This window comes from Nansenia antarctica (assembly GCF_963989245.1).
Source record: "Nansenia antarctica genome assembly, chromosome: 4".
In the NCBI taxonomy this organism is placed as follows: domain Eukaryota; kingdom Metazoa; phylum Chordata; class Actinopteri; order Argentiniformes; family Microstomatidae; genus Nansenia; species Nansenia antarctica.
In genome coordinates this window covers 13,335,995-13,360,900 of record NC_137689.1, presented here as the reverse complement: position 1 = coordinate 13,360,900, position 24,906 = coordinate 13,335,995, and the positions used below count along the sequence as shown (strand labels likewise).

Below are 24,906 nucleotides of genomic sequence, written 5' to 3'. Positions count from 1 at the left end.
CACGAATGTTGCACATAGAAAACATAACGTATAATATAAAAACATATACACACGATTATAAATCAGAATTTGTGACACAAGTTGGGCCACCAACGCAAACGTAAATGGAGCGAATGCCTCCAATGACATGTTCGTGTACAAATAGCAATTGATTTCAATTAGATGTGCTCAAGAAATGGCATTCCATTACAGAAATTTGGACACTCACTGTCTTAGGACGAAAAGTTTGCATTGTGCAGTCATTTCCCTGCGCTGTATGCTACTTAAAAGAAACGAAATCCTTTCATAACAACCCAACAATTAAAATGCTGTCCATTGGACATGATGTTTTATTCTCTGCCGCTTCTTAAATAGCGTAACATATAATAACAGAGATAGTTACTATGTATTGGATGGAAATAAATAACTGAAACATTGCAATCATCTTGTGCAAAACAACAGCGCCCTCTGTTGGTTTAGTCTACACATGCAGGGTAGGTAATCTGAGTAATTTATTTTGAATCCTAAATAAAAGAAACCATATATATTAATATAAACATATATAGAGTGTATATATATATAAAGCCAAATAACTGTATTTCTTATTTCGTAGCCTATCCATTTAGCCAAATAGAGTTCGGCAGCTGTTGGGAACCCGGAGACACGAGTTCCCGAGAGGGAAATAACCACGAGAACGACCTTCCAAGTCTGAGTTCCAAGTGGGAAACTTTCAATTCAATATAACTTTATTTCAGACACATAGGTCCATATCAGTATACAAAATAATACAATACAATACGAGGACAACACAAAAATAATCATTGCAGTTCATAAGTCCAAAGTGATTCAGATACATGTCAGAGTACTTTGTGTGGGCTCAGTCAAGGCCATTTATGATCAACATTTTTGGAATCAATTTACCGACACATACATTTACATTACATTCTCAAATTAATACAGCATTAACAATGACGTGTAATGTTTATAGTTTGTTATCGTTCATCGTGAATTGCAAACGAAATGTCATTGGTTGTTGTTGCCACTTCAAAATCACTCGAATGCATTCGTGTCGGAGTTCACTTCTACGGTGGCCGACAAGGGCAACTTGCAGCTACGAGTTCCCGAGAACGAAATCGAACGGACAGAGAAACATTGTCGACGATCCACAGTGCTGCGCAAAACTGCGCATACAGAAAGGCAACACCATTATATGAGGCAACTAAGTCAAGAGATTGTTACAACCTCTTACCATTTATTTATTTTTGCAATCTACTGACATTTGCCAGGCATGTTTATTAATTATTCGTAAAAATATGCACGTTTTCTCAAACCGAAATTATTTTGTCAGGGTTAAAGTTCATTTACGAAGATGTTTTAACTGCAAAAAGATACCATACACTCCCCTAATGATTCAGTGTGACATGACCACAAAACCCAATTAAAAGGTCAAACGATGAACACATAATCAATAATACATCAGCATATATATAGTGATATAATAGTGATAGTTTATAATGATAGTATCAAATGGTGTGGTGGTGGTGTAACATCCCTCTGAGCTGAGGACGTCAAAGTGGGGGAAGTGAAACATCTCGTATGGTGGTTCACATCTTTGTTATGTTCGCTGTGTTGAATAACAACATACTGCACGGAGAACGAAGTCACATTCAACGCCTATTTCAAGTTGGCCAGTTAGTTGAGTAAATAATGCATGGTCGAAGACGACAATGTTATTTATAACAGATATATTATCCTAGACTAGTGCTCTTCAACACCATCGGTGATTATGGCAGCGTTGTTTTTGCAACGGCGCGCTGGTTCTTGTACTAGACATTACAAGAGCCCATGGACATTCACAGGTCGCAACAACTACCCATTGATAAACAACCGATCATACAACGTTAACGCCGAACGTCTGCTATCGACATGTGTCAGTCAAAAGGTGTCACATTTAGGTTCACTTCGTGCATTCGTGAGTCAACCACACACGGGGGGCTTCACCTCTGCTGGGCTCATTCAGGTAAGCTAGCTAGCTAGATGTTGGGTCTATGTAGAATGTAGAATGTTTTTGTTGTTGTTGTTCATCCGTTGTCTGTATTCATTATGCTACTAGATCTTTACCCTCAGTCACATCAAATTAAATTGTTGTCATGACTCATGTCACTATTCTTCGAAGAGAAACATTGAATCATTGAATCTGGCTCTACCTTAGCATAGCATAGAGTACAGCACAGTGTTTTATTTGTATAGTATAGTATAGTAAACAGTGTATATAGCCTTTATTTATGTAAACCAGCTCTTTTCCCTTCTTGTTTTTAGTATTTTTTTCCTAGCACCAGGGGAGCCCCCCCTCCCAAATTTCGTTGTATGGTACCTGTACTATATTAATGACAATAAAGACCATTCATTCATTCATTCATTCATTCATTCATTCATACCTCCTGCCCGGCCTCACTACATCTAGCTGCTCAGACGTGCATACTAGAGTCTGATCTAGAGTCAGGTTATTCATCATCACCATTGCTTCCTCTCTCAGCATCTCCTGCACAGACCCATAACTCCCAGATTGATGGGGATAAGCAGAGCACTGGTCAAGAACAATCTGATGAAAAACCCTCTTGGACTGTGGAATCTGTTAGGTAAGACGAGCCTGTCTCACCCTCTTCAAGTAAGTAACTAACATTCATATGTCCTAGTTTGATGATGATAACTAGTAGCCTTGTCGTTGCAGGAGCCACAAATTATTTTAGCATGTCTCAATCCAAACCAGACAAAAAGAAGAGTGATGCCGGTCCAAAGGGGAAGACTCCAGAAGAAGATGAAGGCAAATATTGAGCATCAGCAGCATAAACATTTGAGTTCCAAACCTTTATATTGGCTACCTTGTGCGGCGTGCCATGGGTGAATTGTTTCCCCCCCACATAATGCCACCTTTCAGATATTAATTTAGCTAAACATCTGGTCAGAAATGTTGATCCTGCTCTGATGAAGGTCACTTCTAACTAAATGCTTAGCGCAGTAGAAAAGTGTGTGAAGACTCTCTTCTTCATTTCATTCTCTTGTCCCCTGCACCTTGCATATTTTGTTGGGTGTGCAGCAGATTTCTGTCGTTCCTACTGGTGAATTATTGTCCTGCTCCCCCTCATCACCCTTCTTGTCCTATAGAGGAGAAGAAAAGGCGGGAGCAGGAAGACCAGATGTATCGGGAACGCCTGCGGACACTCTTCATCATCGCCCTCATCATGAGCCTTCTTAACTCCATCAATACCAGTGGGGGAAATATCTCCTGGAACGACTTTGTCAACGAAATGCTGGCTAAGGGTGAGGTCTCTCGTGTTCAGGTGGTCCCCGAGAGCGATATTGTGGAAATCTACCTACACCCTGGAGCCGTCATCTTCGGAAGGCCTGTAGGTTGAAATAAGTGTTAAGCAATGTCCTTCTGAGCTATAAAGTGTGTTATCAAAATCAGTTAGTTGAACCTTCTGTTTCAAGTAAAAAATAAATTAAAAAACTAACCATAACCCTTTTTTTCCCATAGGGAATTGTCAAATGTCTAATATAAGCATTTCGTAGCATATACTGTATGCCTTCCATTTCTTATGTTTTCTTTTCCATTTGACTAGCGCTTGGTTAGTCTGTGTGTTGGGTTAGGGTAGGTCTACATAGCTAACATTTTAGATTGACTTGCTTGAAAGGACAATACCAAGATCCTTTGACACCAAGAATATCTAGGCTAGATGATTCAGGAGTAATTACCACCCTTACCAAACAAACTTCCTCTCTGTGCAGAGGCTGGCTCTGATGTACCGTATGCAGGTGGCCAATATTGACAAATTTGAGGAGAAGCTCAGAACTGCAGAGGAGGAGCTGAATATCGACACCAAGGATAGGATACCTGTCTCCTACAAACGCACTGGCTTCTTTGGAAAGTAAGTACCTGCCCTACAGCCAGCCAACGACTCTGTTGTGATTGCTCAAGGGTAAATGTATTGCCATGGGTTAGTGGCAAACGAGGAGTATCAAAGTACCCTCTTCACTATTGACATGATTGTCTAATACAGTCTTCACTACTGACATGATTGCTCAGTTCAGCCTGTGTGTTTCTGTTTTTGTCACAGTGCGCTCTATGCCCTTGGAATGGCTGCCATTGGAGTGGCGATCCTTTGGTATATTTTCCGCCTGGCTGGTATGGGTGGTAGAGAGGGCGGCTTTAGTGCATTTGTAAGTAGAGGCAAAACTACTGGTTTCTTTTCCTGTCTTTGTTTTCTTTTTGGTTATATAGAAAATTGTAGTATATAAATATGTTGTTGTCGTTCTGCCACTTGTATGTGATTCTCCCAACAGAACCAGCTGAAGATGGCCAAGTTCACTATTGTGGATGGCAAATCTGGGAAGGGTGTGAGCTTCAAAGATGTAGCAGGCATGCACGAGGCCAAGATGGAGGTGAAGGAGTTTGTCGACTACCTAAAGGTAGGAGTGCAAACATGATTTGCAAACAACACCAACAACATCACCACCAGCTTGTTTGGTATTTCTTAGTAGATTGTACCAGTATCCACTTCCCCTCTCCTCACCTCACCTACTGAACTTCTTGTGTCATTGTTGACATTACTGTTTGGCTCATTTCAATAATGTGATGTTATTTATTGATTGATTGTTTGAGTAGGGAAAGATGCAATAAGATTGACATTGAATGGTGCCCCGCGGTGGTGTAGCGGTCTAAGCACTAGCCACTAGTGCAAGCTGCCCACCGGAGACTGGGATCGAATCCCAGCTCGCCAGATCCGGATATGACCGGGGCACACACAGGGAGCGGCATATTGAGCGGCCGCTCCCGAGGGCGGTATGGGAATAGTTCCGGACAAGGATCCGTCGCGCAACACCGCCCCCTGGGTGCCGGAATAACGGTGCAGGGCTCGAGGAGCCAGTCAGCTAGTCTGGCGGCCTCCTCTGGGGCTGCCGGCCACGGGGTCGTGCGGCGGATCCTACGCAATAGGCAGGGGATAATTGGATGCTAGGTTGGGTTCAATTGGCTACCAAATTGGGTGAAAAAGGGGATAAAATCCCCCCCCCCCCCCAAAAAAAAAAAAAAAGATTGACATTGACAAGTCAGATGCATTGCACCATAATATGTTGGCTGGCAGTACAGTGCCGGTTCCTAGATAGACAGCAAATTGAAAGAAAAAAGAAAGAAAATATTTATAAGTGATAAAAGAAAACATACGTATACACACATATAGATATGAACAACGGAGACTACAGGTGCAGAATCAGTGAACAAGCAAGAAAACAGTGTTACTAGGCTTAAGCCTAGTCCTGGACTAAATCACACTTTCAATGTAAAATCTCCATTGAAGATGTTTTTTAGTCTAGGATTAGGCTTAAGCCTTGTCTGTGAAACCGGCCCATTGAGTTTTACTTCTATGATGCTAACAATGTCACCAGCAGTCAGTCTCACAGTACATAATTGGTCATGACGTCTCTTGGCAGAACCCAGACCGCTACCTCCAGTTGGGGGCCAAAGTTCCCAAGGGCTCCCTGCTGCTGGGGCCCCCAGGCTGTGGGAAGACTCTACTGGCCAAGGCTGTCGCCACAGAGGCCCAGGTGCCCTTCCTGGCCATGGCAGGATCAGAGTTTGTGGAGGTCATAGGGGGTAAGATCTCTGCTTTGCTCTATGGATCTATGTTTGTTGGGGGGAAAAAAGACACGGTGGACAGCAAAAGGTAAAGCTTTCATGTACAGATGTGGAATGTATCTCTTGATTGTAAACCAAGGAAAAGTCCCAGAAGCAACCATTTGTATCACATCGCAATGAATAATTCAGATTCTTCTCTTCATATAACATATTGTTATTTTTTGTTATTTTTTTGCACAGCTCAAGCAAAATGGGGGCCATAGTTGATGAGGCTTATTTCCATGTGTGTGCAGGGCTTGGTGCTGCCAGGGTGAGGAGCCTGTTCAAAGAGGCGCGTGCTCGAGCTCCCTGCATCGTCTATATAGATGAGATTGATGCTGTTGGAAAGAAGCGCTCCAATAACACGTCAGGCTTCTCCAACACAGAGGAAGAGCAGACGCTCAACCAGCTACTGGTGGAGATGGACGGTGAGGAAGAGGCAGAGAATAGATATGAGTGGAAGTAGTTGGGACTTTAGGGAGAGGTTCACAAATGTGTACTTATTCAACAATATCAACTGTTCAATCAACTGTTTTATCATGTATCATTGTCACCCAGGAATGGGAACTACTGACCATGTGATAGTCCTGGCCTCTACAAACCGGGCAGACATCTTGGACAATGCGCTCATGAGACCAGGGAGACTGGACAGGCACATCTTCATCGACCTCCCCACTCTGCAGGTACCAGAAATTGGTACAATTGCACCACTGGAATATCCCCAGTAGTGCAAACTCAATGCTAAATCAAACATACCTGACATATGTACTGTATTTGACCCAGGTCTAGCAGGTACAGTCCACTGTCTTCTTTCTCTGCCTAGCAAATACACCTGATGAGCTGGTTACCTGGACACTGATAAAGCCTAGTCCAGGACTTAGTACATTTGCAGTAGACATTCTCCATTGAATATGCATGTTAGTCTAAGATTAGGCTTAAACAGACAGTCTGTAATTTTCTGGCTTTTGAATTGTTGATGTATAGCCATTGATTCTTGAAGAATGTAACTTTATGCTTTATGAGCTTAGATCAGCTGTTTTACCCCAAATATAATCTTGTTTTACTCCATTGTTTGTTAACAGTGCAATTGTAAACACTGTATAGCTTCAAAGCATGGTTAAAACTATAATTCTGATCTCATGGATGGCCCTTTACATCTATAGCTCTGTCTTGGAAAACGAGAGTGATTCCATTTCTCCAGCCCAATCCCACAGCTGTTTGAATGACAGATTGCAGACAATGCACCTTTTACTCTGTGTCTGGGAAACCAGCCCAACATGTTCCAATGATAAGATGTTTCCTCAACTCCTCTGTGTTTCAGGAGAGGAAGGAGATCTTCGAGCAGCATCTGAAGATTCTCAAGCTCACCCAGCCAGCTGGCTTCTACTCCCTGCGTCTGGCAGAGCTCACCCCTGGGTTCAGTGGTACGCACATGACCCTCTACATTTTACACTGGCTCACTCCAGGACAACAACTGGAATCACTATCAGTGTCCAAAATCCAGATCATCTTATGAATGCGTGGGCATGTGGAAAAACAGCTTTCAAATGCATTCTGTAGATGAAAAACTAAGTATCACTGGTTTGAGGAATTTACCCTGAAGGACGTATTTGGGGGTAATCACATGGTCTTGAAAACTAAAAAGGGATTTTAGGGAGGAGAGAGCTTACCATTACCAAATTAGCTACCTAATGCCTGGTTTTCTTACATCCATAATCACTGTGTTAGAGCATACATGTATCACTTGTGTTTACTTACGTGCATCTTATCTTAGACGCGTCTCTGGGGCTGGTTGGGGGTGCAAAGCACCATAGGAGCTGTAGGAAGTTCATCAATCAGACTATTACTTCCTGGTCCGTAAAATATCCTATCCTATTTTCTCGATTATTTGCTTCCTTAATAATTCCAGGCTATTAAGACAACAAAGGCCACTAATAACCTCCTGTTGTGAGAGTCGGTGAAATGTTCCTTTAACATAGGCTGCAGGATTTCAGAATGACAATATAATGTTATTTTCATATTTCTGGTCATGAAACCTTCAGGGGCAGACATTGCCAATATCTGTAACGAGGCGGCCCTGCATGCTGCCAGAGAGGGTTACAAGTCCATTGACACCTTCAACTTTGAGTACGCTGTGGAGAGAGTCATAGCAGGTACAAGTCCAAGACAATTCTATGAGCTTACCACTATTGAACATCAAGGGTTTTTGTGACTCAGTGTTGTGTGTGTGTGTGTGTGTTTGTTCGTGTGTGTGTTTGTGTGTGTGTGTGTGTGTGTGTGTGTTTGTGTGTGTGTTCGTGTGTGTGTTTATGTGTGTGTTCGTGTTCGTGTGTGTGTGTGTTCGTGTGTGTGTGTGTGTTTGTGCGCGTGCGTGTGCGTGTACAGGGAGTGTGAAAAAGAGTAAGATCCTGTCCAAAGAGGAGCAGAGGATTGTGGCTTTCCATGAGTCTGGCCATGCCTTGGTTGGATGGCTGTTGGAACACACAGAGGCCGTCCTGAAGGTATGACACACCAGACACTAGCCCCTCCCCTTTCTATCTTCTACCGTCAGTTTGTCCTCGGCAGTACTGTCGAAAAAGGTGACTTTGCACTTAAACCGTCTGTCTGTGTCTGTGTATGAGATGGAACCAAGAACAGCTATGTAATGTTAGAAGTATGGATATATTGTTTATAGTCCTCCTTTACCGGTGGCCAGGTGTCCATTGCCCCCAGGACCAATGCTGCCCTGGGGTTCGCCCAGATGCTGCCACGAGATCAGTACCTCTTCACCACAGAGCAGCTGTTTGAGAGGATGTGCATGGCTCTAGGAGGAAGGGCCTCAGAGGCCATCACCTTTAACAAGGTCACCACAGGTAGAGCTCACACACACACACACCCACACACACTTTTTACCTCTACAGCTACAGTCTGTAAAGATGTGTTGGTGTGTGTTCCCCAGGAGCTCAGGATGACCTGCGCAAGGTGACTCGTGTGGCGTACTCCATGGTGAAGCAGTACGGGATGGCTGCCAGCGTGGGCCAGGTGTCCTTCCCTGAGACGCAGGAGCAGGGTGCTGTCGGACGCAGACCCTTCAGCCAAGCCCTCCAGCAACAGATGGACCACGTGAGTTAGCAGCACACCCGGTTGAATAAGGAATGTCCAAGGTACCCATCGTTCTTGAAAATCCTTGAAAGCCTTGAAAGTATTAGGAGTTATCTGTATTTTGGGTCTTGTAGGAGGCGAAGATGTTGATAGCCCGTGCCTACAGACAGACAGAGAAACTGCTACTGGACAACAGAGACAAGCTGATATTGGTAAGACCATATTTGTGTGTGTACATGTACAGTATATGTGTGCACCATATTTCAGGTTTGTGTTCCAATTGAGCTACTTTTTGTTAGACAAAAGCTTAGCTTTTGCATTCACAGTTGACCAACTATTGGGCAGTTGATACGACCTATGGGGTTTCACTCTGAGGAAATGCGTTATAGTTTGTTTATGTGTATAGTTATTTAGTGTCACATACAATTTGTATCTCTGCTTTTTTTTTCTTCAGTTGGCCAATGCCCTCCTGGAGCGGGAAGTGGTGAACTACGAAGATATCGAGGCCTTGCTGGGACCCCCTCCCCACGGGCCCAAAAAGATGATCGCCCCTCAGAGCTGGATCGAGGCCGAGAAAGACAAGCAAGACACAGGGGAGGATGAGCCCCGGCCCCCTCCCCGAAAGGACGATGATGATGAGATGCGTCTTCATCCTGTGTGATGCTTCCCCCTCCTCCCCAGGACACTATAGAAACATTCAGGAAACTAGACAGACTCTAGTGTGTAGAAGGACCATACGGTTACTGTGGGGCTGCAGGTATTTATCACATGAATTAAACACAAACTGTAAGGAGTCACCTCACTGGCTTTTCCTGGTGGATATCAGTATCAGGAGTAAGCAGATGAGCTGTTTGATCCGTTTGATTTGTGATTTGTTTATAATTAGTACAGTTATGGATCAAGCTATTGTTGAGGAATAATACGACTCAGAACTCATCCTCTATGTCCTATGGGGAGTCTTTAGGAGCATATGTCAACCAGAAATAGTAGTTAAGAGGCACTTGTATTTCTCTGGGTTTTATCTTTGGGATGCACAGAGAAAAGAAATGGAGACTACTTGGAAGAATTGCTGCAGAAATGCAATCTTTGCTGCAATAAATATGCATTACCTTGTAATGGGCTGAATCTTTACTTGAATTACTCCAAGTAGAGATTTGAAGTAGAGATTTGGCCCTAAATTCCTGTGATGGTCTGGAGTATTTAAATAAAGTTTTATTTGAATTTATCCTTGAGGTTTCAAGGTTGCCATAATATGTTGCTTTTTATCAGATTTAGATCAGACTTCATACTAACTCATCATGACTAGCCAAGGAACAGTGGATTGTATACTGTGTGAGTTTTTACATTTATACTTTTTAAGGAATAGTGTAAATGACATGACACTGGCATTGATTTTTTTTTCTTTTATATAAAAAAGTGTACATGGAAATGAAAGATTCACATGTATTTATTACCAGTGATTTGTAAATAATTTACAAATGTTAATCCATCTGAAACATCCCAACACTTTGTTTATACAGACAGGATACTGTGTATTAAAACTCTCAAAAACACAAGGACAAACACACCAAACCATATCCCATCAAATATTATTACGGTAGGTCATTTCTGAGTTCACTGACTTCAGATAGACTGTTGTCAATAATTAAAAGGGAGAAGAATAACTGACAAAGTATTGCAGTTTTTTCAATGACTTTTGATGCACATTTCAAAATGTAACGTTTAAAACAGTTTTGTGTTAAGAGTTCTCAAAATTGAGGACATACAGTACATCTGAAATTCACGTCAGATATTGAACAAAAACCGCAAACTATAGAAAAACTATAAGAGGATATAAGATAAAATCAATCGTATTAAAGCAGATGTATATACAAAATAATCATTTATAAAACAGAAAAAACGTTAAAAAAAAAAAAAAAAGGTTGGTGGTAACCCCAAACCTACAACCAGCCATGGATGCCCGACCACACGTTCTGTCTTCTTCATACTAACATGCTTGTCCTTTCCCTCCTATCAATATTCATGTACATCAGAAGTCAGTCATTTACAATCCTTGCACATAACGGCCTTCTACTCAACTCTAACCAAAACAATCGATAGTGATCGATAGTGAACTGCTCAAGTCTAAACAACCTGACTGGTATGGCCACCACCACTATACATAAATGGACCTTCGTTTCATATTCGGCACTGGGCACCATCTTAACCCTCATCATTAGGGCACGAGGACATTAATAGTAAGATCTGCCATGAGTTTCATTTCGTTCCTCCACTCTGCAGACACAGGACTGGTCTGAGATGTTCATATCCAGAATGCTGTGTGACTGTCAGATCAAAGCTGTCCAAAACTAAAAACTAACCAGCATAGTCTCTGACAAGACAACAGTGACCTTTACAACTGTAAGGAGGGCGGGGTTGGGGGGTGGGGGGGGGGTTGGAAACAAAGTACCCCTGTACTTCAGGATAATCTCAGGCTGTACCCTAAAGCAGAATTGAGAGGGTGCAGAAGGAGGTGTGGTAGACTTTAGAGGGCAAATGAGGGTATCTCTATTCTAATTGCTGATATGAACTGGTGTTTAGTGGACCCTCCACTAGCGCGGGTCATACATGTTGGCCAGTTTCTTGAAGCGCGGCCCCCAGTCGTTGAGGTAGTCGTAGTCCTGGTCCGCGTCCGAGCCGGTGGAGGCGATGGAGCTGAGGCTGCCCGCCAAGGAGCCGGCCCCCTCGTAGTCGTAGATCAGAGCCGTGTCATAGGGCGGCACGTTAGGGTCGGTGTCCGCTGCCTCCAGGCCCTGTGGAGACATACGTTACAGATAAAAACATAGCATTTCAATGCTACTTGACCCCTGACCCCGGAACAGCACAGGGAGCCATACATTTTATTTTTGGTATAATTATTATCCTGAAACCCTCTCTCACATCATTGATGTAGTCCTCAATGTCAGTGGGGTCGGCAGGGGGTTTGCGTGGGTAGGTAGGAGAGGGCAGGTTGTGTGGGGCATCTCTCCTGAGAGGCTGCTTTCCCCTGGGCAGGCCTGAGACCCGAGAGCAGAAGGAAGCCGGGGTCTGTGGCATATCGCTGGGGCTTCTTAGTAGATCAATGTTGAAGGCATTCTGGAGTGAGAGAGAGAGAGAGAGAAAGACTTAGAAGTGTCTATAGGGCAAGACAGGTGAAAATACTGTACTAGGAAATTGGGGGGGGGGGGGGGGGGGGGGGTTTACAGGCTGATGTGATATGTTGTTTTTAATGTTATCCACAAGGGGCCAGTATCAGTCCAGGGTGTTATTGTAACCTTGTTTGAAACCTTCGATTAGTTTTAATCTGGGGCCTGTTAAGGAGGGTGGAATGTTGCAGAGCATTCAGCTAGAAATGAACAGGTATGAGTGTGTCATGTGGACATGGGAGCCAGCTCGATAAAGTACTACCTTTATTTACAACGCCTCACTTAATACACCCCAGGGGTGTGACTGTTTGATTGGAACAAAAGCCTGAAGTCACACCGTTCCTTTGTGTAGAATATTAGACAGTGTTATGTTAGCGTGTGTTAGCGTGATGGTCTGACCTCGTCCTCTTCTCCACCTCCCTGCTCGTCATAGTTCAGGACGTTGTCACGTATGTCATCATCAGACTCCCCCACTAGCAGCCCTCCTCCTTTCTTGATATGATGCCTCCTGCAGTTACCCACGGCGACAGCTACGAGCAGCAGCACTGCAAATAGAGAGAGAGAGAGAGAGAGATTCATCTCACTGCACTGGAACACCTGGGAAGTATGCGTTGTGTGCGCTTGTGTGCCTGTGCATCAGTAGTCACTTACACAGCAAGAGTGCCATGCTGGCCATGATGACAATTAAGGCGATGAAGCTGATCCCCACACGTGTGCCGAATATGGCAGCCGCTATAACTTTACATTCACCGTGTGCATCACACGGACACACGGTCACGTTGACCTGGGCGATGGAGCTGAGGCTAGGGATGCCAGAGTCAGCCACCAACACAAACACAGCATATTCCCCTTTCTCCAGCTCGACGAAAGACTGCAGCACTGCATGGGTCTCTGGTGAGAGAGAGAGAGAGACAGAATGAAAGAGAGAGAGAGCGATTGGATTAATTCACGTTTTATTTTAGATATACAGTTCAATCAGGTGAAATCAACAATCCACTCTTTGTGGTCCTTGGAGGACATGTGGTCACTCCTAGCCATGAAATGTCCTCCTCACTCTGGACCTTACCATTGACCTGTATGATGGTCCAGTTGGCGGACACATCGGTGAGCAAATCAAAGGAGAACGGTGCAGCGTGAGGGGCCAGGTCCCCATCCACAGCAGTCAGAACCAGACCAGAACTCTCGCGGCCCGAATTGCTGCACACAGTTCCACTCAAGGGGAAGAGCTGAGGGGGGTAGTCGTTAGTCTCCCGTAGTGTGATCACCAGAGACGCTGTAGTCGAGATTCCACCAGCGTCTAGAGGGAAATACACACATTAACACACAAGACAACCAACATGTAACATGCATATACACATGAATCACTACTACATTCTTAGAAAATAAGAGTTCTGTGGCTTGTCCATGTAGGACAAACCTTTGAAGAATTATTTTTGATTCCATGTATTCTATTGAACACCTATGGCACCATATGGCAAGCCAAAGAACTCTTTTCAAATCTAGGGTAGAACCTTTTTTTGTTTGTTTACATTGCTTCTTGTTTCATCTCCTTTTAGCACAAGCATGGAAATTAATAAATATGAAGGACTATCTACTCTACTAACTACTCTAGTAGTTTCAACACTACTAAGGGTAGGCCTATGTTGGATCTGCAATCCTCAAAATTCAAAACATCAAGACAGAAATGCTGTAGATAATGCTGTTTACTCTCTTGAGCAGATGGTCGCTTTGCATCACAATGTCTGCAAAGAATAGAGGCCATTGAAGCCTTCATAGAGGTATCCCAGGTAGTTATTGGAGAGGTGAGGATGTGGCTGACTCAGGGTACCCACCTGTATCTGTGACTTTGACAACTGCATTGTAAATATTGTTCTTGACGTGAGGGGAGCGCACGTTAAACGATTTCCTGGCTACGATTTCTCCAGTCTCACGATTGATTGTCAGCCACTTCTCAGGGTCTTTACTGATCTCATACCTGATCAGAATAACAGAATAATGTTTTCATTCACACCTTGATATACTGTAGGTATACACATAAAAGAAGTGTTCAAATTATGTAATGCCATTGGCTGGAAAGCTACTTTGCAATGCTGTATAAAGCTTAAGCTATAAGTTATTGTTCAATGGATGTTAACAAACTAAAGCAAAACTATCCAACAGATGAAAGTAAGTAAGTAATTATACTACAAACTAACCAACAAAGGGTTAAAGGAATAAAGGAATAATAATAAATAATAAGTGAACCTGGGATGAAATGTCATACAAAAAAGAATCGTGACCCTCAGAAGCAGATACTGTAAATCAGGAGGCAACATGTTTCTGTACATATGAAACAGTGATAGGTCATTTAAAGGCTGGAGAAAATGCGAGACTAATCTTACCTGAGTTTGGCATTATCCGGGTCATAGGCGATGTTACCGGCCAACACTGTGCCGGGGACCACTGATTCAGGAACCACAATTTCAATGGGGTCATTGCGAAAGCGAGGGGCCTCGTTTTCATTCATTACCGCCACCACAACAGTGGCGGTGCTCACAGGGTCATTAGGGGCCTTGGTGCTCAGTGCATTCTCATTTTCCACTGTCAGAATCAATGTGTGTTCAGCTTGGGTCTCGTAGTCCAGTGGCTGCAAGAAATAATGTGGACAAAATAAAAGACGTGGACAAAAAAAAGCCAATTAAGGCATTGGCCGAATGCAAGCACACAAAACATTTGAGAACTAACTTGAGATAACATGGGTGGATAACTTGGGTAGTGTGGGAAGCAGTAGAAAGTTATGATATCAGGGCTTTGAATGATTCTGTACCAATGTGTGTGTGTGTGTGTACAATACATCAGTCTTCCATGCTTATGCAATGCAAGCCAGGCATGTGTCTCTATGGCCTGATAGCAGCTCAGTAAGTCACCACTAGATGGCGATATAGCATCATGAGTGGGGGCTTGATCATGATCCACGTGTATTCACACACCCAACTGACATCCAGCCAGAATGGACCATGCATATGCTGGATGACAACAGCATGCATCAGATATATAGGCTGTGTCTCAATCATCTAATGTGGTTTCCTCTCCTCGCCTCTTCTCCATAATCTGCTTGGATCTAAATAGACCGGACGTACTGTAAATGTAAGCAATATGAATGGTACTCACTTTTGACTTCTAGTTCGTCTAGTTCATACAGATCATTGTGAAGAAACCACATTGGATGATTGAGATTGAGGTATACAATATATGGCCCTGACTTACCTTCACAAGTGTCAGAATCCCCTCGTTGGTAACAGGGTCAGTCCGGATGGCAAAGTTGCCAAAGGGGTCGCCCTTGGTGATGGTGTATTTAGCCTCCCAGTTCCCCGTGCCAGGCTCGTCATTGTCTATGGCAATGACTCGACCAATCTCACCCATTCTGTTCTCAACAGCTGATAGGGCGTACTGGAGACATGAAAACATTTTTTGTTTTAATTGATCTAGATATGGTTATAGACAGAAATTAACATGACATCACCACAAATACACACACACACACACACACACACACACACACACAACCACAACCACAAACTCACCAGGTCTGGGGAGAATCGTGGGGCATGGTTGTTAATGTCAGACACATGTATAATTGCATGGCCAAGACTGGTGAGCCCCATTCCTGACATGTCAGCAACCTGCAGTTTCAACTTAAAACCCTTGACCACCTGTATAGAATACACACAACAACACCAATGTTTAATGTCATATGATGTCATATAGCATATGTCACTATTCATTAATTAATTAATTATGTTACATTTTTTTATTTTTCTGACACATTTGTAATATCATAATGCTTTTCTCCACATAGAGAAGAGAAATAACTCTTTATGACGTCCTCAGATTAACAATCATTTTGACTTTACTGGATGTGTCTAGAGTACCAGTGGCGCCCCCTACCTCTCGGTCTATGCCAACGTCACGCGTGTAAATGGCCCCTGTCTGGTTGTTGATGCCAAACATAGTCTTGTTGATGCGGTTAGGAGGTATGCTCTCTTGTCCAATGATGGAGTAGCTTAGCATAGCGTTGTCTGTGGTTGGGTCGTCAAGATCAGTCGCAGAAACAGTCATCACAGATGTACCTGTCAAAACCAAGACATAATATTATGAAGTAGTGCAGCAAGCCAGCACAAGGTGTGTGTGTGTGTGTGTGTGTGTGTGTGTGTGTGTGTGTGTGTGTGTGTGTGTGTGTGTGTGCGTGCGTGCGTGCGTGCGTGCGTGCGTGCGTGCGTGCGTGCGTGCGTGCGTGCGTGCGTGCGTGCGTGCGTGTGTGTGTGTGTGCGTGTGCGTGTGTGTGTTGATGTATTTACCTGGTACAGAGAACTCAGCTACAGACCCAGAAAACCCATCCTGAATGAAGCTTGGTCTGTTGTCATTCTGATCCAGCACTACTATCTCAATAGTGGAGGGATTCTCCAGCCTCTCTCCGCTGGGTGACAGGGCAAAGGCTTTGAGCTACACAAAACAAAACACAGCATATCATCAACACTGCTGTCACAAGACAAATACTACTGGGCTTCAACAGTATCATAATCTACGCAGTTCTCTTTCCTTATATGATTATTTTATTACTTACTAGAGTTTATTTGAGTCTACATTTAGTCATACTTAGAACATACAGTACAATAAGAACTGCTCATTCTTAATGCTCCTTAATGCCCAGCTTTATCACAATGCTTTGGTTACAGACTTTACAATGCAAATGAAATAGGATATCAGAGACTAACTTTCATCCTCCCTCAACTGTGATTGTCAAGGTCATTCAAATGACTCTGGCAGACCCACTCTTCTATTTAAATTTTTTATTTGACAGAGACAGGAGATCAAGGAAGAGAGGGCATGTCAGCAGGGCATGGGCCAGATTCGAACCCTTGCCAACATGGGCATATGCGTGCACTGCGTGCTAGACCACAGGACCACCCCAGGCCACAGTGTGGTAGATAACATGTGCCATGTCACCGGTCATCTGAGATTCCTTGTTACCCAAACCAAAGAAGTATGATGGCTGACCTATGACATTGGCTTATTAGCGTGACAGTGACGACCTCAGAGTGCTTGGGCTAAGGAGCTGCTCATGTGTCTCGTGTGGGTGCTGTATACCGTAAAGCTGTTGTATTTCTCGCGGTCCAGGGGCATCTTGCTTCTGATCATTCCTGTTTTATCGTCTATCTCAAAGAAGTCCTTGGGGTCCTGGTCGACCCCGGGTCCCTCCAGCTTGTAGATCACCTCCCCAGTGAAAACCTTGTCTGATTTGATCTAGAGGAACACACACAACACAGGACGATGGCTTGGGTCAGAATTTCAGGTTAGAAGGTTAAGAGGGGTGTGTGTGTGCAACACAGCACCAGATGTGAGTGTGAAGATCTATGGAAGAGAGGATAGGATAGTGGGGTATTGCAGTAGTGTGAGGCATAGTGTGTTGTGTGCTTCTTTTTTGTTGTTGTTATGCTCTATATTCACCTAATTCACCGTTATGATGATAAACTCTGTTTATATGTTTAGTTGTGGTCACTTTCACTCAGCAGGATCAAAGAGATGCTATCTGAGTCACATTTGATCATGGTCAGCTTATGATCATTTAAACCACATCTCTTATCATAAAATAAGCATGTCTACATCAGTCTGAGCTGGAGGGCTGTCTGGAGTATATCTTCATGACCATGTAAGGCCAGATTAATTTCAGTGGCTCAAAGTGACAGTATTATCCTAACATTTACATTGAAGTCACATAGGTCACTTACTTAGTAAACATTCTTACGAACCTGAGCAGACCTGTGTCAAATACTGTTATGTTATGTTACGTACCTTGAAATGTGAGGTATGTTTGATTTGTCTTGGAGTGCACTTTTAAGCCTACTCAATTGGTACCATTGTACCAGGTAAACTAAACGAATCACAGCTCAAGCATTGACCCAGGTTGTGTTCTAATCTAGAGTGATGTATAATCAATGTTTACAATAAGGGGGCTGGCCAGTGGTAGACAGTAGTTATCAAAGGGACCATATTACCTGGACCAGTGGTATAATAAGGTATATATAAGGTATATATAAGATATGATAAAGTATAAGGTGTATATATAAGGTTTAATAAGGTATATGGTATATATAAGGTATAATAAGGTTTAAAGTATATACGTATATAAGGGACCATGTTACCTGGACCAGGTTTTCAGGAACCTGCTTGCTGTTCTCCGAGACCCTGATAGGAGGGATGATCCAGTCCCTCTTCACCCTGCTGAGACCCCCGCTCCTCTGTCTCCATGGATACAGGATGGCAGGGTTGAGGTCCTCCTTGCCCGTTCCTGTGGCCGCCCAGACCTGTAGGAAGCAGAATGGCATGAGTGCAGGAAAGTCAATATATACTCTATTAATATCTATTCAATCTATGTAATAGCAGCGAAGCTTTTAGTCAGATGATCTGAATGAGCCATACGTTTCCTGATGATTACACGCCGTTATATATAAAAAATAAATACAGATTATGTTAACCTAAATGTTTTCAAACCAGGATAAGTGTTTAAAAAAAGAAGAATTGTGACTGTGTGTGCTTGCGATTTCCTTGTCAGGTGCAGTAGATGCACTGGGCAAACCCTGCAGTCAAGGCACTCTTAAAAGCACACCTCACGTTTCTCTAATATTTTTATCCGTTTCATATATATTTTTGCCCAGGTCTGATATGTATTGTACCCAGGTCTGCTCAGTTCTGGTGAAGGGTGCAGCAGTCAACCCTGCCCTGCCCTGCCGCTCCATTTGGCCGCCTGGGGTAATGGTGCTCTCAGGCCCCCCACCCGCGTACCTAATGTGGAATCCACTGGGCTGGTGTGGGTAGTGGGGTTTAAGAGCATGGGTTCACGTTTCACACACTAATACACATATTTTCCTCTGTTCCTTTGAGCTATAATTCCTTTTATAACCAGGAAACATCTACACACACGTACGCACGCACACGCACACACACACACGCACACACACACACACACACACACGCACAGACACACACACGCACACACACACACACACACACACACACACACACATTTGTTCTATTCACTTTGTCTGTCACACATACAGTCGCACACACACTCACACACACACACACACACACACACACACACACACACAGACACACACACACACACACACACACACACCAGCTGTCAGCTATGGATACAGTTCCCTTGCTTTCCCACAGACTCCCCTTTATGCCCGACACCGCACCTGACTAAGGGTTGAGGGTCACCTGACGACTCTGCTCCGGTGACAAAATTACACACACACACACACACACACACACACAAACACACACACAAACACACACACACATTCCTAAAGACACCGCCTGTCATCATTCCTCACAACAAAAACTCAGGATTCAGCATGAGCAAGACGAACAACTTAGGTCTCCCTTAAAAAAACAAGTCTTGAGAAATATCTCCAACCAAAGTGTTACACAGTCTGTACTGAATATCAAAGATGTACAGGAAAGCTTTTCAATCACTCTGGATGTCTGAATGATGAGTAGCATATCAACAGAATCAATCAAAGAGAACGTGCAACGTCAATAACCATTTCTCACATGCGTCATTCCATAAATAAAGAGGCTAATATAAGACATGACTCATTTGATTGCATCTTTATTTCCTACTGGGACAGAGTGCCCATCCCACTCACTGGCACTTTGACACGCTGCAGTACAGTTCAAAGAGAATGGCAACCATGACAGGCATGTGCAGGCTGTGTTGGGGGGGCAGACTAATCTTAGAGTGCTCTATATTCCTGACCCCTGAGCCCCTGGTTTAGCCCTACCTAGTACACTCATACACAGAGATGTTTACACTCACATACCAGGCTAGACAGCAAAGCCCCTCTCCTCATCCACCACCACCACTCCAATCACACTCAGCCAATCAGAGATCAAATTCCCCTACTCACTTAGAAACAATGTCTGTGTCACAGCATACAACAACAACAAAAACATTCCTCAAAAATCCAAACATTTGAATTCAAACTTTTTGTCGCAGGTTCCCTGTTTTGATTGAATATAAGGCCACAATAAGTGAATCATTATTGTTAGATAACAACGTATCCAACAAAACCAGAAAGATACATATCAGAAAGATACTTAGGCTTTCTACTTTAAAGAAGCACTAATTCTCAAAAATCCTCATCCTAAATGAGATTCTCTTCCAGTCTGTTAAACGACTGTGTTGAGTCCCTGTGGTCTGAACTCCGACTGACTCTCTCTGCTCTCTGGGTGGCAAACACAGCAGGTCTTCTCTAAAGCCCTAATGTCTTTACCAGTCCACCACTGGGCTACACCTAGGTTTCATCTTACCAATTAGAACAGTGGCTGCTGACAGGCAGGGTAAGGGACAAAACACAGATTAATTGTTTTTCGGGGACCTTTTCCCAGAGAGGTTTACAGAGTGGCCTCTCACCCTGTGGCCTGAGAGAGGTTAAAGGACAGTTGTATCGAGTCTCATAGGGGGTCAACGCATCCTACTTCAAAGAGGGTTTGAAATCAAATGAGTACCCATGCATACATTACCGATCGAGTTTGCCTGGCACAATGGAATAGGCCCAAAACTTTTGTTTTAAAAAAGCGCAAACTATCTGGCATTCTAGGCAGGCAAGCAAATGTTCAAAGCATTTCAAATACTTTTCGACGCAGGTCTGGTGGTGAGGTGGTGAGAGGTGCTCACTGCTCACCACCAAACCTGGCATTTGGTACTAATGTAGGGTAAGAAACTATCATTTCTAAATGTGCTGTTGATTCATTCATTATAAACAGTATGTCACATGGCCTCATGGTACCATTACTCCCACCTCTCACCTTATACACAACCCTAATGTTTATTATTGTTGATTTGTAACCGTGGTTACTGATAAAGTGGAGTGGACTGAGCAAGCTGGCATGCCTCTCTGTTAAAGTTAAAGTTGGAGTTAAAGTTAATGTTAGGGTTAAAGTTAAAGTTAAAGTAAGGTTAAAGTAAGGTTAAAGTTTCACAACTGATTCATCAAGGTCATTGTTGCTGATTTCAAGGTCAACCATCTTTGCATCTATTAGAGCTGAAGAAATCACAGTGTTATCAAAGATCACAGGATCCAATCATCTCCGCAGGGCAGTTTCCATTTAGAGGGTTGAGGACAACTACATTTAGAGGTGATAATCTGTCACTGTGATGAACATACTGCTGAGTGCTCAGACTGACCTCTCACTGAACACAGAATGAGGCCTCCGAGCTGTCAAGAGGTGGGTAGTGCCAACCAGAACCCACCTGGCAACTTACCCTCCCACCCTCTCTCTGCTCCATCAAATGGTTTTGGAATTGTGCCAATCTTTCAGACTCCCTCATTGGGATCATGTATCTTGTGAATGAAATCCGTATACATAGACTGAAGATGTATTTAGTTTGGTACAGGGAACCTTGTCTTTGACCACTATGAATATATTCAAAGACAATTTATCCTCTGTGACCTAGAATGCAAAAATTCTAACCCTACACACACACACACACACACACACACACACACACACACACACACACACACACACACACACACACACACACGCACACACCCACACTCCCTTGCACTATCATACCTTAACTATCATAATATCTTCTTCGCCATATGATCGTTCTGCTACAGGTGCTAATAAAATAACCTAGAATCTCACCATGAAATCTGCAAATAACATGGACAGGATTTCACATTTTTGGGCTGAGGAGGGCTTAAGAAATGTTCCAGAGCATACCAATGGCGAGCCATTGCCTGCCCCTGTCTGTCTCTCCTGACTGCCGAGCCCTATGAACCTGCTCTCCCTACTTTTATACATTCACACATTCCAATCAAGTCAAGAATAAGACTGGGTCAGCCGGGCCGAACCATTAGTGGGAGAAGGTGGGGGACGTGGTGACAGAGGATGGAAGAGTGAGAGTTTCATACTGTATCGACAGAGCTTCACAGGAGCAGTAATACTGTTTATCCCTGTTATGTGACAGCACACGGTATTTCTTGCTTACTTATTTTACTCCTCCACTGAATTAAGCAAGAGTCTTCTAAGTGCAGGAGACACAGCTATTCATCACACGACCATTAATAAAAAAACAACTAGAGAGCACAATGTTATGTTGTAATTAATGTCCTTCATTTGAGTTCACTTGATCCATGTCTCGTTCGCTGTGAATTCAAACTCTAACTTTAGAGATGCGCGCCTCGGCATAGACCCTTGAGTCAGCCCTGGACTGTGTGAGTGGAGGTATGTCTCTATGTTCAACAGTCAGAGCTCTCGCTAGTGTTGGCAGGAGGGTAGAGAATGTGGACAGGACAGCATGCCATACAATCCCCCTTCCTATGGGGTGGAGGGTCAAACAGGTGTCCCTGTCCCGCCTCTGTGACTATTTCTCGTAGTACTCAGTCAATGGTAGTACTCAGCCTACCACCCCACCACCCTCACAGCCACGGCTGCTTTGGCCTCCTATTTTGGGGGTGCCAGTGTGCTACAAGACCAGATGTCACGGTTATAAGACTGCTGACCTAATGGGGAGCTGAGTGCTAGGGACTCCCACAGTTTGGGGATAGAAAATAGCGCGGGTGGTTAATTTAGTGTGGAATTTGATTCATGCCCGAGGGAGGCTATGCCAGGACCCAAGCGCTCCTCCATTAGTCTCGTTCTTCATGACTTCTCTGTGTGTGACCAATGCGAGATTACGGAGTCTGGCAACGCGAGACTACTTTCTCATTAACCCCCTTCCCCCCTCACATAGAGAGAGAGAGAGAGAGAGAGAGAGAGAGAGAGAGAGAGAGAGAGAGAGAGAGAGAGAGTGAGAGAGAGAGAGAGAGAGAGAGAGAGAGAGAGAGAGAGAGAGAGAGAGAGAGAGAGAGAGAGAGAGAGAGAGAGAGAGAGAGAGAGAGAGAGACCACATCATGTCTGGTTAGGCAAAAGGCCCTATGGATAATATCTGTGTGATCCGGTACTAAATATTCTGTCTTCATGTTATTTCATGTGACAAAAAAGGTTTTGTTTAAAACCTAAAGATAACAATCCATTTTAGGGTCACTAATTGGTCAGGGACTCAGCTAGTGAAAATGGAGGTAACACAGTGTTGTCTGAACCTTGTCATGCACACTTTCTCTCTGAAACCCAAGTGTGTAAGCACACACACACACACACACACACACACATACACACACACACACACACACACACACACACACACACACACACACACACACGCAGTGTGATTCAGACATTGTCCAGCTGGGACTGGGAGTGATTGTTTCCAATGAGTATGAACTCAACACTGGCTGCTTTATGGTCGGATTTGTCCCTAATTTCACGGTCAGGGAGTGCGCGACTCCTCTTTCCGCAGAGGGATTATGGAGCGGGACAAATGGCATCAAGTACGCATCTGGGAACAGCTGTTGGCTTTCATTTCCGCAAATCAAAAGCACCCAAGATCTGTAGGCATGCAGTTCAATACAGCACCTCTTTCCCAGGGAAAGTCCTAATGAAATACTGCCTTCACTCTTAGATACAAAGTATGGTACACATACAAACCTGGTGACCAACTACAAGAAACGTCTGACCTCTGTGCTTGCCAACAAGGGTTTCTCCACCAAGTAATAAGTCATGTTTTGCTAAGGGATCAAATACTTATTTCCCTCGATCAAATGCAAATCAATTTAAAACTTTTATATAATGTGTTTTTCTGGATTTTTTTTTGTTGATATTCTGTCTCTCATTGTTAAAATAAACCTACCATTAAAATTATAGACTGTTCATTTCTTTGTCAGTGGGGAAACTTACAAAATCGGCAGGGGATCAAATACTTATTTGTTCAGCGTCTTTGAGCCCCGGAAAAGTGTTATATAAATACAATGAATTATTATTATTATTATTATTATTATTATTATTATTATTTCCCCCACTGTAGGAGAACCCTTTGAAGAACACTTGTTGGTGTTACCTATGGTAACTGTAGGTGTTGGTGTTACCTATGGTAACTGTAGGTGTTGGTGTTACCTATGGTAACGGTAGGTGTTGGTGTTACCTATGGTAACGGTAGGTGTTGGTGTTACCTATGGTAACGGTAGGTGTTGGTGTTACCTATGGTAACTGTAGGTGTTGGTGTTACCTATGGTAACGGTAGGTGTTGGTGTTACCTATGGTAACGGTAGGTGTTGGTGTTACCTATGGTAACGGTAGGTGTTGGTGTTACCTATGGTAACGGTAGGTGTTGGTGTTACCTATGGTAACTGTAGGTGTTGGTGTTACCTATGGTAACTGTAGGTGTTGGTGTTACCTATGGTAACTGTAGGTGTTGGTGTTACCTATGGTAACTGTAGGGTGGGTAGGATGTCAGGTGACACATTTTGTGATGCAAGCTAAGACCCATGCGTCATCACATACCTTTGGCTCTAACTCACTGGTCAACACATGGTTGGGGGCAAACCGTGATGAACTGGTTTTCCCCTTGGCTCTTTAAAAATGATCTATTACACTGATCTTCAAAAGCTGAGGTCAAATCGACTATCACACAATTTTATTTGTGGAAAACTTTATTTAGATAGTTGTGTATCCCATTTTAGTACAAAGAAATACAACGTTTAACTATGTAACGAACTTCACCGTAACCATTTGAAGCCACTTCTTCTAAACTGAATTGAAATAATATTGAATCTAGACTAACTAATTGATTTAGTTGCAAACATCTGGAATATCCATAATGATTTGAGCTTTTTCACCCTAATAACCAGAAAGTCACATAGGACAAGATCTCTCACTCCAGCCTGGGCTTCATTACTTCTCTAAACAGAGAGAGTGACTGATTGAGTTTTGAGGTTATGTTGGTAATATGTCTGTTTACATTGTCATCCATTTTGTCCCTTATAATGGTGTTGATGACAAGCCTGCCAACGGTGGAGCCATGATTTCCTCCTAATAGAAGCCTGAACCTGAAAACATCTGCAGCATTGG

The 24,906-nt window shown here is 43.5% G+C and overlaps 2 protein-coding genes across 2 annotated transcripts; one reads left to right on the top strand and one right to left on the bottom strand.

Annotated features, from left to right (window-relative positions):
* The first annotated feature begins 1,675 nt into the window (after positions 1-1,675).
* On the top strand, positions 1,676-9,949 carry spg7 (SPG7 matrix AAA peptidase subunit, paraplegin). Its single transcript, XM_080529971.1, has 17 exons — positions 1,676-1,999; positions 2,516-2,618; positions 2,711-2,803; positions 3,145-3,386; positions 3,769-3,908; positions 4,098-4,200; positions 4,324-4,449; positions 5,470-5,632; positions 5,908-6,081; positions 6,212-6,336; positions 6,975-7,077; positions 7,696-7,806; positions 8,039-8,154; positions 8,349-8,505; positions 8,592-8,755; positions 8,869-8,946; positions 9,189-9,949. Exons 1-17 carry the CDS (start codon positions 1,766-1,768, stop codon positions 9,393-9,395), a joined length of 2,439 nt encoding a protein of 812 aa, XP_080386097.1. The 5' UTR covers positions 1,676-1,765; the 3' UTR covers positions 9,396-9,949.
* A 1,376-nt stretch (positions 9,950-11,325) lies between these two features.
* cdh15 (cadherin 15, type 1, M-cadherin (myotubule)) lies at positions 11,326-18,263 on the bottom strand (the record flags this gene model as incomplete). Its single annotated transcript, XM_080529049.1, has 13 exons — positions 11,326-11,526; positions 11,654-11,848; positions 12,298-12,443; positions 12,550-12,789; positions 12,965-13,195; positions 13,731-13,873; positions 14,280-14,524; positions 15,145-15,327; positions 15,462-15,590; positions 15,826-16,007; positions 16,236-16,380; positions 17,026-17,181; positions 18,081-18,263. 13 exons carry the CDS (start codon positions 18,261-18,263, stop codon positions 11,326-11,328), a joined length of 2,379 nt encoding a protein of 792 aa, XP_080385175.1.
* Positions 18,264-24,906: the final 6,643 nt, after the last annotated feature.

Bases quoted from the DNA above. Each gene is read 5' to 3' on its own strand.
- spg7 (XM_080529971.1), top strand. From the start codon at position 1,766: ATGGCAGCGTTGTTTTTGCAACGGCGCGCTGGTTCTTGTACTAGACAT. The intron at 3,387-3,768 runs GTAGGTTGAAAT...CTCTCTGTGCAG, and splicing joins CCGTCATCTTCGGAAGGCCT to AGGCTGGCTCTGATGTACCG. The intron at 8,506-8,591 runs GTAGAGCTCACA...TGTGTTCCCCAG, and splicing joins CTTTAACAAGGTCACCACAG to GAGCTCAGGATGACCTGCGC.